This window comes from Sciurus vulgaris, assembly GCF_902686455.1.
Source record: "Sciurus vulgaris genome assembly, chromosome: 5".
Taxonomy (NCBI): Eukaryota; Metazoa; Chordata; class Mammalia; order Rodentia; family Sciuridae; genus Sciurus; species Sciurus vulgaris.
This window is the reverse complement of record NC_136465.1, coordinates 133,358,174-133,375,660: the sequence shown is the minus strand read 5'-3', so window position 1 is coordinate 133,375,660 and position 17,487 is coordinate 133,358,174. Positions and strand designations below refer to the sequence as shown.

Sequence of the window (17,487 nt, the reverse complement as noted above, 5' to 3'; positions counted from 1 at the left end):
CCACTATTTTGTCAATATTTTTGATTGTTTCTTGTTTCAATTTCATTGATTTCAGCCCTGATTTTAACTATTTCCTGTCTTCTACTACTTTTGGTGTTGCTCTGTTGTTCTTTTTCTAGGGCTTTGAGCTGTACTGTTAGGTCATTTATTTGATTTTTTTCTTCTTTTATTGAATGTGCTCCATGAAATAAATTTTCCTCTATGTACTGCTTTCATAGTGTCCCAGAGGGCTGAGGAGATAGCTCAGTCAGTAGAGTGCTTGACTTGCAAGCACAAGGCCCTGGGTTTGATCCCCAACACCACCAAAAAAAAAAAAAAAAAAACGTTCATAGTGTCCCAGAGATTTTGATATGATGTATCTTTGTTCTCGTTTACCTCTAAGCACTTTTTTATTTCCCTCCTGATGTCTTCTGTCATCCATTCATCATACAATAGCATATTATTTACTCTCCAGGTGTTGGAGTAGTTTCTGTTTTTTATTGTCATTTATTTCTAATTTCAATCCATTATGATCTGATATAATACAAGGTAGTATCTCTATCTTCTTGTATTTGCTAAGAGTAGCTTTGTGGCATAGAATATGGTCTATTTTAGAGAAGGATCCATGTGCTACTGAGAAGAAAGTGTATTTGCTTTTTCTTGTATGGTATATTCTATATATGTCTGTTAAGTCTAAATTATTGATAGTGTTATTGAGATCTGTGGTTTCTTTATTTAATTTTTGTTTGGAAGATCTGTCCAGTGGGGAGAGAGGTGTGTTATAGTCACCTAGTATTGTGTTATGGTCTATTTGATTCCTGGAATTGAGAAGGATTTGTTTGATATTCATGGATGAGCCAATGTTTGGGACATAAATATTTATGATTGTTATGTCTTGCTGATTTATGCTTCCCTTAAGCAGTATGAAATGTCCTTCTTTATCCCTTCTGACTAACTTTGACTTGAAGTCCTCATTATCTGATATGAGGATGGATACTCTGGCTTTTTTGCTGAGTCCATGTGCATGGTATGTTTTTTCCCATCCTTTCACCTTTAGTCTGTGGATATCTCTTTCTATGAGATGAGTCTCTTGCAGACAGCATATTGTTGGATCTTTCTTTTTAATCCAATCTGCCAGTCTGTGTCTTTTGATTGATGAATTCAGGCCTTTAACATTCAGGGTTATTATTGAGATATGATTTGTATTCCCGGTCATTTGTCTCATTTTTGTTTTTGACATGACTTGGTTTCTCGTTTATTTGGCTATTCCTTTAGGGTAGTTTCTCCCTTTGCTGATTTACATCATTGTTTTTCATCTTTTCCTCATGGAATATTTTGCTGAGAATGTTCTGTAGTGCTGGCTTTCTTTTTGTAAATTCTTTTAGCTTTTGTTTATCATGGAAAGATTTTATTTTGTCATCAAATCTGAAGGTAAGTTTTGCTGGGTATAAGATTCTTGGTTGGCACCCATTTTCTTTCAGAGCTTGAAAAATGTTATTCCAGGCCCTTTAGCTTATAGGGTCTGGGTTGAAAAATCTGCTGATATCCATATTGGTTTTCCCCTGAATGTAATTTGATTTTTTTCTCTCACAGCCTTTAAAATTCTGTGTTTATTTTGTATGTTAGATATTTTCATTACAATGTGCGTTGGTGTGGGTTTATTAAAATTTTGTATATTTGGAGTTCTGTAAGCCTCTTTTCCTTGATTTTCCATTTCATTCTTCAGATTTGGGAAATTTTTTTGTATTATTTCATTGAATAGATTGTTCATTCCTTTCGTTTGTTTCTCTGTGCCTTCTTCAATCCCAATAATTCTTAAATTTGGCATGTTCATGATATCCCATAATTCTTGTAGATTCTGTTCATGATTTCTTACCATCTTCTCTGTTTGGACAACTTTGTTTTTAAGATTAAATTTTTTGTCTTCAATGTCTGAGGTTCTGACTTCCAGTTGTTCTATCCTATTGGTTATGCTTTCTATGGAGTTTTTAATTTGGTTTATTGTTCCCTTCATTTCTAGGATTTCTGGTTTTTTTTTTTTTTTCAGTATCTCTTTTTATTTAAATGATCTTTTGCTTCCCTTATTTGCTCTTTTAACTGTTGATTTGTGTGATCATTCAAAGCCTGCATTTGCTCTTTCATCTTTTCATTTGCTTCTCTGATCATTTTAGTTATGTACATTCTGAATTCACTTTCTGACATTTCTTCTGCCATGCTGTCTTTGGATTTTCTTGATGTAGCATCTAGGTTTGTTTGGGGCATTTTCTTCCCTTTTTTTCTCATATTGGTCAGGTATCTACTTCTCTAGTAGTGAAACTGAGATATTACAGATTTCCTCTGTTGATTTATAGTGTCCCTGTAGATTTCCAATAATTCACCTCCTCCCCTTCAGTAGCCTGAAGTCTTGGAGGAACTTGATAATGCAGTGCTCCACAAGGAAGCTGCCCCTCTAGGGATGGTGGCCTTCAGGTGGGGTATATTTCTTGTTGGTGGGCAGAGGCACCTCCACTTGCTGACCAATGGTCATTCAAAAGGGGGACTACACTGCGGGCTGGGGCATTGCTGGTCTGGGCCTGTGTCTCTGGTTCTATTGCCCTCGTGGGAAAGCCGCACCCTGTGGGGAAGACTAACCCAGTGGGGATGTCTCACCAAGCAGCTCTCCTCCAAGAAGATCCCTTTGGTCCAGAACTACCACCTGGGCTGGGCAGCCCTCCTCTACCATGTTCCTGGGGCCCAGAACTACCGCTGGGCCTGTGGGGCCTGGCCCTGCCAGGGACTTTCTCTCTGAGGGACCCTCCTCTGCGACATTCCCTGGGTACCGGACCTACTGCCCAGGCCTGGGACTCTCACTCTGCACTGAAGTCTCCTACTGTGTGGTCCTCCTCTACAGTGCTCCTGGTTGTCCAGGTTCAGGGCTCCAGTGGAGGAGTCTCACTGGGCAACTGTACTCCGCGAAGTTCCCTGCATTCCGGGACTACTGACCCGTCTAGGGAGCCTCGCCCAGTGGGAGAGACTCACCCGATGGCTCTGAGTTGGTCCTGAGTCTTTCAATACCTCCTCTTCTTGAATCCTGAGTCCTGTCTAGGGCCTCCAGTCACCTGTAGGTGTCTCAGGAAGGGAGCCACCCTTCCGATGATGATGACCATGCCCTCAGGAATAATTCCAAATGCCTGCACCAGCCTCCAAAGAAGCCCCAGCTTCTGGGGAGCCCCAGCGAGGGTGCGCTGAGTCAGCACAGAGGCAAGTGCAGTGTCCCTCAGCAGTAGGGGGGCAGGCAGGCAGGCTCAGCAATAGTGTCCAACCTTGGTGTAGGGGTCGGGGGGCTGAGTAGCTCTGCGCGATGGAGTCCTACCTCGGTTTGGGGCAGGTGGGCTGGCTCGCTCTGTGCGATGGTATCCTACTTTGGCTGGGGATTGGTGGTCTGGCTCGGCATCTTTTTTTAAAAATATTTTTTACATGTTGATAGTCCTTTATTTTATTCATTTATTTATATGTGGTACTAGAATTGAACCCAGTGCCTCACACATGCTAGACAAGTGCTCTGCCACTGAGCCACGCAACCCTAGTCCCACAGGCACTGGCATCTTAAACTTCACATTTCTGAATATGGTGAAGGAGATGAGTTAAGTATATAGGTAGTATAGATTACATAGGTTTGATGCATTGATTGCCTAAGAGAACCTAGGTGCTTTTTTTAAAAGCAGTTTATTAAGGTGAAAGTTTTAAAAGATAGGTCTCTTCTTTTCAACTAATTCATATTTCCACCATCAATCAAAGAGTTTCATTGCCATTGTATTCTAAATGATGTATCTGCTGTTGAACAGATATAGGGCATAGAGCCTTTTCTTCCTAAACAGTTTTTGATCAGAAGATAAAAGCCATACGTTTGCCATAATTATTAAATATACATTGCCATCTAGCTCTGTATTAGTTTATAGTATAAATTGTGTGCTGCCAAAGAAACTAGGATCTGTGATTTATAGAATTATTTGATACAAGGAAAGAGAAGAGATTGTTGTAAGTTAATATGATCAGAAAAACTTTACAGAAGAATTGGACATAGTGGGCCTTCTCAAAGATGGTTGTCTTATTTATATCTGTATTTTCTAGGGACCTATGATGAATCCCTATTTATTAAGCCCCTATGATATATTTGTAAGTTTTGTAAATTCTTGTTGAATAGCCCAGTGAAAAAAGAGAAAAGAAAGAACATTTATGTTAGAGGAGCTAAATAAATATAACAAGTAAATAGCAATTTGTGTAGTGGATTTGAAGAGAAATTTGAAGAATAGAGTTCCTATAAAGTGAGAATTTTGTGCTAGACAGTAGAGGGATTAATCTTGGTAAGTGAAATGGTATCAGATGACTTTGAAAGTGTTGTAGATATAATTGGCAGTATTGGTTCTTGAAGGAAGAGGGAATGTGACTGAAGAGAAATTTTACTACAGGTAGGAAAACTCACCAGAAACTGGTGGCTGTAACTGAGAAGAAAAGTAACATTCAAAACCAAAGTATTTGTTAGAGACATTTTAAGTTATCACAGAGATGTGGGAGAGAGAATAAATGTCAGAGAAGAGGAGAAAAGGAACAATCCCAGATGATTTAAAACGTTTTAAGACTTAGAAAAGCTATCATATGCATGTAGAAATAAGTAAAAATGAATTCTATTACACATAATTTATAATGCACCAATAAGAAAATCTGGAAAAGAAGAAGAAAAGAACACATGCACACAAAATTAAATGTAAATTTAAAAATGACTGAGAATATAAAAGTGACATTAATAGACAACTACTAAGTATGTGTATTAGCAGTTGTGAATAGTAATTGGTCATCCAAGTGGAAATGATTCTTGGCAGATGGAAATGAGAAAGTTGACTTCAGAAGGACACTTATGGATAGATAAATGGATGTGAGAGCTATTAGTACAGAATTTTTTGTATTAAAAAGTACGTGGCAGTTTTTAATGTGCTCTTAAAATAAATTATTCAGTACTGATAGAGCAGCCCTGATTTGATCAAAATATGAAATGTTCCAAAATCCAAAGTGCTTTGAGCACCAAGAAGACAGCACAAATGGAAAATTTCACAACTGATTTTATGTGATGGGTCATAGTCAAAATGCAGGAGCATTAAAAAAATACTGTATAAAATTAACTTCAGGTTATGTGTATAATATGTATATGAAACATAAATGAATTTCATGATTAAACAAAGGTCCCATCCCCAAGGTTTCTCATTATATACTTGCAAATATTCTAAAACCCCCCAAAATCCAAATTTAAAACACTTGTGATACTTCGGGATACTCAACCTGGAGCTGAAGCTATGAGATATTTTTTTCTGAGGATACAAGATTTAAGAGCATAGCAGTAAGGAGTAAAAGGGAGAATAAAGTCAGTGAATGAGACTTAACAAGAAATATAATCAATCTCTTTAAAGCAAAGGCAAGAAGAAATTAGAAGGAGAAGAAGAATATTGTCACGTGTTTATCAAAGAGTAGATATGGTGATGTTTTAAAGGTTTGGTTAGATGCGAATCTTTATATGTGAATTTCAAGAGCTCAGATATTGAATAATGATGTTCACTTAACTCTGCAAATCGAAGAAGTTATATCACCATTGGGGAAGGAGGAAATGGTGACAACTGTCAAAAGTAAAACATTGTAGTATTTTATAAGAAGTTGTAAGTAAGGAACTCTTAAAAGGGAAAAGTGTGTTTTGATGGAGTAAAGGAAAAATCTAAGTTAGGGAAGATATTTAATGGCTGTGGAACAGCAGAGAAAGACTTCCTTTGAAGTGATCAGGGAAAGATGAAAAGTCATTATGTGTTGGGTTTTGTTTTTTTCCCTTTGAGATGAATTTTAAGAAATTTAGGGTAATTGCAGAGATACTTGTTTAAGTGAAAACATATGAGCAAGAGTTCATGTGGAAGGTTCTATTCTTACCAGGAACGTAAGGGTAATGTATTGAATTTTAAGAGTTTGGAGATAATCTGAAATACTTCAGATAAAAGGCGGCAGTTTTGATGTAAAAGAAAATGGGCAAGCAAAGAGATGGGACATCTTCTCCCTTTGGTCTCTTAGAGTTAAAAATAACAGTAAAACTGATTTTGTATTTGATTCATGTTATGATGTTTTTGGGTAGATGCGGTGAAAGCTTGTACAGATGAGAGCCTTACCATTGAGGAAAGAATAGAAGTCTGCCTTCCACTTTACACAAACATGATTGCTCTGCACCAGCTCCTAGAGAGGTAAAACTTAATTGAAAGGCAGTTAACCCTATGTTAAAAATTAATCTTTTCATGTGTTTAGACATTTTTTTTTGTTGTTAAGGTATGAGGCTGCAATGGAGCTTTGTAAATGTTTATTGGAATCATGTCCCACGAACTGCCAGTTATTAGAAGCCCTTGCTGCTTTATATTTGCAAACAGATCAGCATGACAGAGCCAGAACAGTGTGGCTTACTGCATTTGAAAAATTTCCTCAGAATGCAGAGATTTTTTATCATATGTGCAAATTCTTCATCTTGCAGGTAAAAAATGACTCATAATTCTTAAAGTGTGTTTTTTGAAATTTCTTTATCAATAACTTCTCCAGGAAGCATTTCCTGTTCCTCTTGCCCTTTGCAAGTTGTATCAGGTATTCATTGTCTTTCCCATAGTTCTTCCATTGCACTTACTACAGTGCTTTGTAATTTTGTTTATAGCTGATTTATATACTACGCTAAGAACTCGTTGAGGGCAAGAACTATGTCTTATTCATATTTATAGCCCTAACATCTGTCAAACGTGATAATCTCTTCAATAGATTTTTGGCAGAAGAGATTTGACCCTCTGGTAGTATTGGATGATATACTACTTAATGGTTAGTTTAATTTAATTCAGAGATTAGAATATACAAGTTAGCTGAATGTATCCCAAACTTAACTCTACCCCTATCAATTCAAGAAGAAACTTAGTGATTTTTTTAAAGGCCTTCTTCTCCTTTGAAACATTTTAATTAAACACTGTAAACCTGATCTATATCCCCCTCCCTCTTTTTTAAATAGAATCGAGGCGATAATCTTCTTCCATTTTTGCGGAAATTTATTGCATCCTTCTTTAAGCCTGGTTTTGAGAAGTATAGTAACTTGGATCTGTTTCGGTAAGTTGTAGAACTCTTGTTTTGTAGATAAATGAGAGATTATAGCTCAGTGGAAAGGTGATTTTTTTGTGTGTGAACAGATTATATATTAGACTGATTTTTATACTTAAACACCCACTTACACAACTAATATGAGGGCATTAGAATAAATAGAATAATAAAATTGAGATGAGATGTAAAGTATTTCTACATTCTTCAGAATAAAGGCACTGTACAAAGTAAGGCTTAAGGTAACTTGTTATTGTTAATTTTAGCACTTAATACTCTAGTGTATAGCAACTAATTATCCTGAACGATCTCTGATTTTTGAAAAAATGAGGTATAATTTATTTGACAATCTAAAGTGGATTTAAATAATATATATACCTTTTCTTTCTTTTTAATTCTAAAAAGAACTGCTTTAGCCTCTGGAAATATTGAGTAAGAAGTTTTAGAGAATTCTTTTCTCAACCATCAGTTTCTCAGTATCTCATTATAGAACTTTGTATTTACTGTCTTTGCTTTGCTGAGAGTTCTTGTTCCAACATTAAGAGGCCACAAAAGATCACAAAGAATGATTTTTAGGAGAGGTTCTTAAAGTTCTCTTTCCTTCCTCTTCTCTCTGTAGGGGTCAGCAAACATCCTTAAGAGCCAGAAAGTAAGTTTTTAAGCGTAAGGCCCTGTGGTTTTTCAGCATTACTCAGCCATGCTGTTGTAGTGAGTAAGCAGCCACAGGTAATATGTAAATGACAGGCATGGCTATGTTCCAGTAAAATTTGATTTACAAAAATAGGCATAGTTCATTACTCTTAAAGTAAAATGCATCAAAAGGAAAATATGTTGTTATGATTTATTCTACTACTTTATGTTAGGAAGAACTGAAACAGGGAACATCTAAACTGGCTGTCTCCTAAATTTTTTTTTTCTTAATGAAATTCCTGATGAGTAAAAATAAAACCTTAGCAAGTCTGATGCTTGCAAACATTTTTCTTAGGTCCTTCTACCTTCCTAGCCTTCCCTCCCCACCATACCCTACCCTGTATAGCTGTGTTAGGTAAAAGCAGATGTAAAAAATTACCCAGATTTTGTTAAGTGGTCATTCTACCCTAGATTTTTTTTGTGAATGTGGAAATTTTATTTTGAGATTTGAGGTCAGTGTTACTTTTTGGACTCAAATCTCTATATCTGTCCTCTTTTGGTAACCAGTTTAATTGACAGTGATTTTAGTTGTTCTTCTTGAAATTCTGCTCTACATCCAGATTAACATGTTACAAAAAAGATGATTTTAAATGCAAATTAATGGGAAAGAATTAAACTATTCTATAAGGAATTTAGAGATTGTTCACCTTTCTGATACCCAGTTTCTCCCTTGTTTAAATTAGATTGCTTTAACTTCTGAAATTTAGGCAAAGGACTAATTCAAGGCTGAACCAAACTCTTCACAGACTTGCTGGTTCTGGTTTTCCCTTGGGCATGGAGGTAATTGGTTTAGCTTAAAAGAAGATGCTGCCAATTTCTGCTTTGGTAACTAATCAAAGATCTTCAGATCTTCTTGATGTCAGCTTAATTAGGCAGAGTAAATAATGGTGTCAATAATGATTTGAAAATAGATTACCTCCAAACATTGTTTATTAATAATTTATCATTACTAAGTCATTCTTTTGTAAAATAGTATAATTCATAATTCACTAAGAGTTAGAAAAAGCCAATGCTTAGTTTATTTAGGCAATACTCTAGCTCTTGTCCATACAAAAATAGTGCATTTCAATTAATTTGGGATGTCTTTTGAATTAGATATGAGGAGAATGGCAATAGAGGAAATATTATTTGGTATTGCCTTTTTGTCCATATATATATTTAAAATGTATAAATATAATTACTTTTTATAATAGGAGAAGTCAGTGCTCTTAAGAGGTTCAAAATATTTGAAAAACTTTTTAAGTTTTATTCTGTGGGGAGGTGCTGGGGATCAAAGTCAGAGTTTCACACATGCTAGGCAAGTGCTGTATCACTGAACTGTCCTCCCAGCCCTTAAAATATTTAATTTTATGAGTAGAAATTGTAGAGCTAAATACTTAGCACTATAATATTTATCTGGAGTTGAATTCTGTCAACTATTTCTATATGACATGTAGTATAAAGATGACAGGCAGAAAGAACTGGATGGGGTAATTTTCATGTATTTCAAATCAATTTAAAGATTAAGAGAATAGCTAGAAAAATTAACTTGAAATCAATTCATGTTACTAAAGTTAGCCTACGAAATAGATTTAGTCTTTCATAAATTGGATTTGAAGTTGTTTCTTTTGACTCACTCAGTTTTTAGTTGAGGAAACTAAAATCCATAGAAGTCAAGTGGTTAACCCAGGGTAGTATAACTGGTTATGATAAAGTAAGGATGACAACCTGACTTCTACTGTCCTGTTTCTTGTGATTGCCCCCCCCCCCCATAGCCCAGCCTAATCTATTACAACTCATTACCTTCAGTCTTTTAAAAATCCATGGTAAATCATTGTACTTTATTTCTATTTTCAAGACCAGTGTATTTCATTTAAAAACATTGTTATTGAAGATGCTGGTAAGTATTACATATACACAGATTCATATACATTGGGAGTAAAGCTGAATTCATCAGTCCAACAGATTTTTTTTTTTAACCAGTCAGCTTCTTAGAAACTTGAATATCCTGTTATGTATTGTGGTTTTCCAAAGGGGACTATAAGGCACAACATTTTCTAACTTTATTTGCTCATGGACCTCTCTTTGACAAGTGCCTTATCAATATGTTGTAGAGTATACTTTGATGTATCTAAAATTAAACCTACGTGGGTGTGTGTGTGTGTGTGAGACCTTTTTTATATACCACGTTTTATAACTTTTAAAATACTTAAGTTTTTTTTCCACAAGAGAGCATAAATTTTTGTGAGAAAATTTTGGATACTAGCTAGTTTCATTTGTTCTTTTGTATTTTAATTTAGGCTTAATTAGATTATGGTGGTATATTGATATTGAGGATAGAATAATAATTTCATTTTAGGGGTGGAGTTATTCATGTAGGTGTAAAACAGTAAAATTCTGAGTTAATATATGATCCTAGAGATGTAACCAAAGAGATACGGTATATGCATGAAAAGAAAGTCTCATACCTTTATTCAAATATTTCAGTTTAATTTAAGTTGAATCCTAGGGTTTAAAAAAAAGTATTTGTAATCTTTGTTTGCATAGGCATAATTTCAAACAATATTTGGGTTTTTGTTTTTCTTGTTTTTTTCTCAGCTATCTCTTAAATATCCCAGGACCACTTGACATTCCAGCCCGTTTATGTAAAGGGAATTTTGATGATGACATATTTAACCACCAAGTTCCTTATTTGTGGCTGATTTACTGGTGAGCCATTATCCACTGTGGAGAAAAATGTTGCATTCTAGGCCTGCATTTGCCGTTTACTACCAAATTACACTGGGTTAGAACTAACCTGGTGTTAGTCACTGAAGCACAATTGAAGAGATGCTATGGTTTATTACATACTAAATAAGAAAGAGCAAAAGAAGGATTCCATTGTAGTAATATTTAAAATATACTTTGTTATTTCTTTAGCTTAATAGAATTGACCTGTAGACATATATTTTCCTTCCTTTCTTAAACAGCCTTTGTCATCCTCTTCAATCAAGTATTAAAGAGACAGTGGAAGCATATGAGGCAGCCTTAGGGGTGGCCATGAGATCTGATATCGTACAGAAGATTTGGATGGAGTAAGTTTTTTTCCTCTTAAGACTGGGATTTTGGAATAAGGGGATAGGGTGGGGGAAAGGGTGATTAGCTTTTTTTGGCTTAATTTTTCTAAATTTATATTTTTCTTTTGGCAGTTATCTTGTATTTGCCAATAATAGAGCTGCTGGATCCAGAAATAAAGTCCAAGAATTCAAATTTTTTACTGATTTAGTGAATAGATGTTTGGTTACAGTCCCTGCCCGATACCCTATTCCTTTTAGCAGTGCTGATTACTGGTCCAACTATGAATTTCATAATAGGGTAAGAACTTGAAACTTTTTTTTTTCTCTAGATGTTTGTACAGAGCCAAGGGACTTTAAAAATTAAAAATGACTACCATTTTATATTAAGAGAGCTTTTCTTAGGACCACTTTCCTAGCAATTACTGCTCTTGACTATGATTCTTATTTCTTCAAAATTTAGGAACAGTGTCCTTTAAGATTCACTTAAGATAAATGTGCATAATGATTGTCTTGTATTGAAGAAAATTTAACATTGAAGCAAAATTGAAGGATGCTAACATTTGAAAGATCAAACCAAGGATTCTGTGGTGATAATATCTTAATGTTTTGCTTGAGTAGATGAAAATTTTACTGAATGAAAAATTTTGAAACTTCAAAATAAATAAGAATGGGCTTATCTGTTATAGTTGCTCTTTCTGTTAATATTTTGTCAAGCAAAGATAACTGTACACAGAGCATAAGAAAGCTGAAATCAAGTGGTTTAAAATTTTAGGAGAATTTGACTAATAATATATTTATAAAAGGGTATCTTACTGTAGGTAATGAAGCAAGGATTTTTTGCTTATTTTCACAGATCCCTTTCAGGTAGTGCAGTGTATGTAAACCAGATGATCCTGCTAAAGCTCAGTGTACACTAGAACATATGTGTTTTTTTGTTTTTGTTTTTTATGGGGTGGTTCTGTTGCTAATCAGGATAACCAATTATTATGCTTTGTACTTCTATGCCATTCTTTATCCCAGGATCTCAAACCACTTTATGGACATTAAGTCATTTACACTCGGGCATTCCATGAGCAAGATGTGGCAGGTATTAATAGCCCTATGACTTGCCCAGCTATACCACAAGTAAAGGTAGACTCAGGGATGAAAACCCGGACTCCTGGCTTCTTGTCAGTGTTCTGTCCATGGCTCTCATCACTAGACCATATTTCCTAATTCATATTTGGAAAGTCACTAATATAATTAATGGTAGGAACTGTAACAGCATCATACATTATTATAATTTATACATTCATGTCTTAAAGACCATTTTGGTTTCTCATTAAAAAACACATAGGTAATTGGATTTCACAGTTTGGTTGTGTTCATTTTTTTCTCCCCCTCAACCTTTACAGGTTATTTTCTTTTATTTGAGCTGTGTTCCAAAGACCCAGCATTCCAAAACCTTGGAACGGTTTTGCTCAGTTATGCCAACTAATTCTGGACTTGCACTGAGGTAAGAAGAAAGAAAATTCTTTTGGTCCTCAGCTCATCTTTTAAAATGATTCCTGAAAACTTTATAAAACAGTCTTTACTTCCACTTGTTTTGTCATGGATATATACTACTTTAATTTCAGACCTGTTAAGCCATCTTATCTATACATACAAAATCCAAAGTAGCTTGTTGTGGTGGTGTGCTTTTGTGATCCCAGTGGCTCAGGAGGCTTAGGCAGGAGGAGCATAGATTGAAAGCCAGCCTCAGCAACTTAGCAAGACCCTGTCTTAAAATAAAAAATAAAAAGGAATTGAGATGTGACTTAGTGGTTAAGCACCTCTGGGTTCAATCCCTGGTCTTCCCCACCCCCTCCACACTCCCTTGCAAAAAAAAAAAAAAAAAAAAAAAATCCAGTGTAAAAACCTGTTCACCAGAAAACTGCAGTTTGTAAGGGGACAAATAATTTAAGGAAAGTTCATCTGTGTTCTTCAAGCACACACCAACCTGTCCTCACATGTGTGTTATAACAATAAACATGTTTCACGTGGCAGAGGGAATAGCTTAGGATATTTTCACATTTTCATAGGTCAGTTGATCTCAAATATTAGCATGCACTGGAATTCTGGGATTCTCATTTAAAATGTGAATTCCAAAACTTGAACCTTCAAACCACATTTGAGAAACATTGATCTAGGGATTCATACATTTAATTAAAATAAGAAGGTTTCTGAGCATTTCTTTGTAGTTTTTCTGCCCTGATAGAGTAAACCTATTTTCACCCTCAACAACTGTTTTTAATTCTGAAAAGGAACTTTAACATGCTAATGCTTCAACTTCTATTTGTGCACTAATTCCCACTGTGTCAGTTGTATCTTATAAGTTTGTTTATTATGGTTCATAATATACTTAAAGTATTTACCAAATATTCCCTTATATTTTAAAGTATTTGCCTACCACTTAGCACATATGTTGGAGAAATGGTATGAGTTTGAAAAAAAAAAAAACTCAGAGGCCTTGAGTTGTGACAGAAGTAATTACAGTGTTTGTAATTAAATTTTTTAGCAAACATGCTAATCTGCAGAAGCTAATAATAGACATTTGAATTATGAAATATCTTTGATGAAATGTGAAACAAAATGTGGTTTTATTTTGACCTTTTTAGTATGGTAGGCATTTTAGAATACAGGTGATTGTTGGTTTTGTTGATAACTTCCCACTTTTGTGTTTTGGTACTTATTTTCTGTGGTCATCTGTGGTTCACCCTCACCCTCATTTTAGTTTAAGATGAGCCTAGACACATTCCTGTCCCTGGAGTAATAAGAAGCCTTCTACAAATATTTGCTTAATGCCTTGATGGAATTTAACCAGACTTTATACCTCATCAGAAATTCTGCTCATAGAGCACATACAGGATTCCCTACATTTTCAATGCTTTGTTCATTTTCCTGAATATACTTTACAGGCTACTTCAACATGAATGGGAAGAAAGCAATGTTCAGATTCTGAAACTTCAAGCCAAGATGTTTACATATAATATCCCAACATGCCTGGCCACCTGGAAAATGTAATGCAACAATCATGTACATGTTTTTATAGCTATTGCTTTTATTTATAAGGTTTGCTCCAGACAGGTAAATCATTTGAAATGACATCTATTTTTTTTTTTTTTTTCCTGGACAGATCTCTAATTTAGATTGTTTTTGGGCACTTGCTATGATTTAATGCTGAGAGTGAGTGCTCATTGATAGCTGCTTCTAAAAGCAAAAGGAGGATATATTTTTAACAATTTTCCTTGAGGGAGAACATTTAGATAATAATACTGTTATCAAATGAATAAGTCTATTACAGACACTGTAAGACCATCTCCTTTCAACTGTGGGGGTTTCCCCCTGTTATTGTCTGATTTCTTCTTTCTTTTAAAGGTGTTAGAGCCAGGGATTTTTTTTCACTAGTAATTAGGAATATATACTTTTTTCTTCATGAACGTTATTGATGTTCAAAACACTTGGTCTGCTCTATTCTTGTAAAGTTGATAAAAATTGTTGAATTTTTCTTTTCACTGTAGGTTACCCTCCTTGGAAGTGTAGCCTGTTACTTTCAGGAAGTTTTGTACTCAGATTCCCACAGTCAGTATTCTGCCAGTGGTGTTTCATTTTGTGCAAAGATATATAAATTTTTCTTTTCCTTTTTCTATATTCCTTTTTTTTTCCTTAGAGCCATTGCTGCTGAGATTGTTCTAAAGGGGCAAAGAGAGGTAAGTTATAATTGAATATCAGATGGGTCACTCTTTTTTCCTTATAGCTGTTCTGCCCCTTTTACTGACTTCTCAATTTAAAAGGATTAAGGCATAGAAATTAACATTTCAAGAACTCTTAAATGTTTGGAAACTCCCAAACCCAACACAACCATTTTGTCTTGAGTGTTAGTATTTTGTTAAGTACCACTCTTTTTAAACAGATAGGATTATGAAGGAGTTTTTCATTATGTCTTCTGATGGAATTGTGTGTGTATCTATCTTATAGGTCCACCGTTTATATCAGAGAGCCTTACAGAAGTTACCTCTTTGTGCATCACTATGGAAAGATGTAATACTTTTTATCTTTTATTTTACCTTGATGTTTTCCTATAAATTTTCTGCATGTGCCATATCCATTGATGTGGTAATGCCCAAACTCTAGCTCTGTCTTACTTCTATACTTCCCTGTCTCTTACAGCAACTCTTGTTTGAAGCATCAGAAGGAGGTAAAACTGATAACCTGAGAAAACTAGTTTCCAAGTGCCAAGAGATTGGAGTCAGCCTAAATGAGCTCTTAAATTTAAACAGTAACAAAACAGAAAGCAAGAATCACTGAACACTGGGTGCAGTCAGTTCTAAGTCCTTATAATAATTGCCAAAATTATTTGAATGATTCTTCAAGATTAGGCTGATCCCTGGCTAAGGTCTGTGTAAGGCAGACAAGCATTATTGATCATTTCAAGTCCCATAAAATATCCTATCCTCAAAATCGGAAGCAATGAACATGATCCTCTTCAGTTGGATAAATGAACTTCCTGTTTGGCCTGCTTCTAGGCCCTTCCAGATTCTCATAACATCATGTACGTAAGTATAGCTCCTCAAAGTGACTGACATTTATTTTAATTTTACTTTGTTTTTTGTTTTTTTGTTTTTTTTGTTTTTTTTTTGTTTTTTTGTTTTTTGTTTTTTTTTTTTTTCTTAATTTCTCCCTTTATGTTGTGCTATTCCTGATTCACTTGACACTCTCTGATGCCTGAGAGATTCTTGTTTGGGATTTAATTTCCAGGGCTGTGTTTACAGTTAAAAAGCAGGCAGTCCCTTTTAGTTCTTCCTTTTTAAATCTTTTGAGATTCTTCATTTCAGGATTTAAAACTTAAGCAGTTCATCTTAAGGAAAGTGTAACTTCCATGGCCACAGTCTGCTAGTTGCACTTGAATGTTCTAACAGGGTTGTTTATTGCCCTTTCTACGTTCTGGACTCCTTGCCGAGACTGTTTAACTTGAAGATTAAAGAAACTATTGCAAATGCCAGTGCATCAGAACCTAAGAGTGGTCAAATATTATGTGCAATTTTTTTGTAAAGAAATTTTAATTTATAATAAAGTTTAACAGTTTAAAGAACAGTTAATATTTGAACTGCTTTGTATTGAAATACTACTTTGTAGTATTAAAGTTGTTTATATACAAAATATTTTTAATATAAGTTAACTTTTTAAAACATGTTGCTGTCTTTATTCACTTTTCATACTGGTGGGAATGGGTTAAAAGTAGGAGATATGGACATTCACCATAATGAAACTACCAATACTTTAACTCTGAAACTACTTCCCATTTAAAAAAAAAATTCCAGTGACTTTTTAATTAATGGGAGGATGGGTCCTGTTCTGGTTTGAGGACAGAATAGATAGGTTTAGATTAGACTACCATTAAACCCTTGCTCTCAAAATCTGTGCTTACAAAGTATCTCCCAACTATAGTCTGAATGATTTGCTCAGGGACATGCTATCTTGTGTTAAATATTGGTATGGCCAGATGTGAAGGAGACCTTGCTTTTTCTTTTGTTCAGTGTATATTGAGTTGTTTAAACTTTGGCAGAAAAATAGAATAATACACACTATTAAGATCTGATACGGCTAGCTACATGTAGTCTGTTAGAGGCAGAGTAGCAGCCCATGACAGACAAACTTGCACATCTTCTCATTTGTATAATGCTTAAAATAAAACCAGGTTTTGAGGCATTACCATATGTTTACCAAGCAGTAGAAATTTGTCTAGTAAGTGCTGTTTGGTGGGGTTAAGAATGGAAACTATTTTTCTAGTGTCTTTCGTTTAAACAGAAAAAGACATGGAGACTTACTGATCTTTCTCAAATTGAAGAAATTTGGGTGGAATCCCAGAGGAATGGATTGTATGTATTTAAATATTTAGTCTTAATAGCTCTTTCTACTCTGTTTCTAAACTTTCTGTTTGAAAATTGTAGTTAGGTGCTTAGAAAGATATTTGCAGTCTGTCTCCCCATGGTTTAATAGTTGTGATATTAACTGGAATGTGTTAGTTTTTAGAAGATAGTGCCAAGCTTTGAGCTTTTGTTGCACTAACAGTTCCATCAGCAATAACTACTTGGCCTGAGTTTTTTTGTTTCTTATATAAAGAGTCCTTTGAATTGGTGCGTGAAATTCCAGAGTCCATCCATGCAGGCTGTACCTTGTAAGAATTCCAGGGTTTGATAGTCACATGTCATACACAGTCATGCAGAAATAGGTCCAGTTTCATTTTCAGTAGTTGTCTTGTTGCTATTTAAAACTGTAAAGATATCTTATAAAAATTATATTGCCTTAAAAAATCCTCTTTTATCACCTTTCTTCCCTGTCATTTTACACTCTAACCTCCATGTACAGATAGCAAACACTGTTTAAGAGTAAATATTATGTTCCTGTTATCTTTCCATATTTAGTTTTGTTTCTTAATGAAGTGCTTTCATATGTAATAATTAAAATATTAAGCAGAATTTTGGGTTAAAGTTGATATTATTACAGTAACTTGAATATAAAAACATTTAACATACTGTATGACTGAAAACTTCGGGCAGAGAACTGTTGTACAGGGAGAAAAACAATAGTCATTGAGAATTATAATTTCCTTTCCTTGCACCCCTCAGCCCTC

At 34.8% G+C, this 17,487-nt stretch overlaps 1 protein-coding gene across 2 annotated transcripts in view; it reads left to right on the top strand.

Moving 5' to 3' along the window:
- ZFC3H1 (zinc finger C3H1-type containing) overlaps nucleotides 1–15,945 on the top strand; it is a 52,133-nt gene extending 36,188 nt beyond the window's left edge. For both annotated transcript variants that reach the window (XM_079142403.1, XM_079142402.1), the window contains exons 25-35: nucleotides 6,125–6,230; nucleotides 6,313–6,511; nucleotides 7,028–7,122; nucleotides 10,378–10,488; nucleotides 10,749–10,853; nucleotides 10,968–11,133; nucleotides 12,230–12,330; nucleotides 13,772–13,873; nucleotides 14,524–14,563; nucleotides 14,832–14,894; nucleotides 15,024–15,945. In XM_079142403.1, the coding sequence (XP_078998529.1) occupies nucleotides 6,125–6,230; nucleotides 6,313–6,511; nucleotides 7,028–7,122; nucleotides 10,378–10,488; nucleotides 10,749–10,853; nucleotides 10,968–11,133; nucleotides 12,230–12,330; nucleotides 13,772–13,873; nucleotides 14,524–14,563; nucleotides 14,832–14,894; nucleotides 15,024–15,161 (1,226 nt within the window). In that variant the 3' untranslated portion in view covers nucleotides 15,162–15,945. The remainder of the gene's footprint in view (nucleotides 1–6,124; nucleotides 6,231–6,312; nucleotides 6,512–7,027; nucleotides 7,123–10,377; nucleotides 10,489–10,748; nucleotides 10,854–10,967; nucleotides 11,134–12,229; nucleotides 12,331–13,771; nucleotides 13,874–14,523; nucleotides 14,564–14,831; nucleotides 14,895–15,023) is intronic.
- The last annotated feature ends 1,542 nt before the right edge of the window (nucleotides 15,946–17,487 follow it).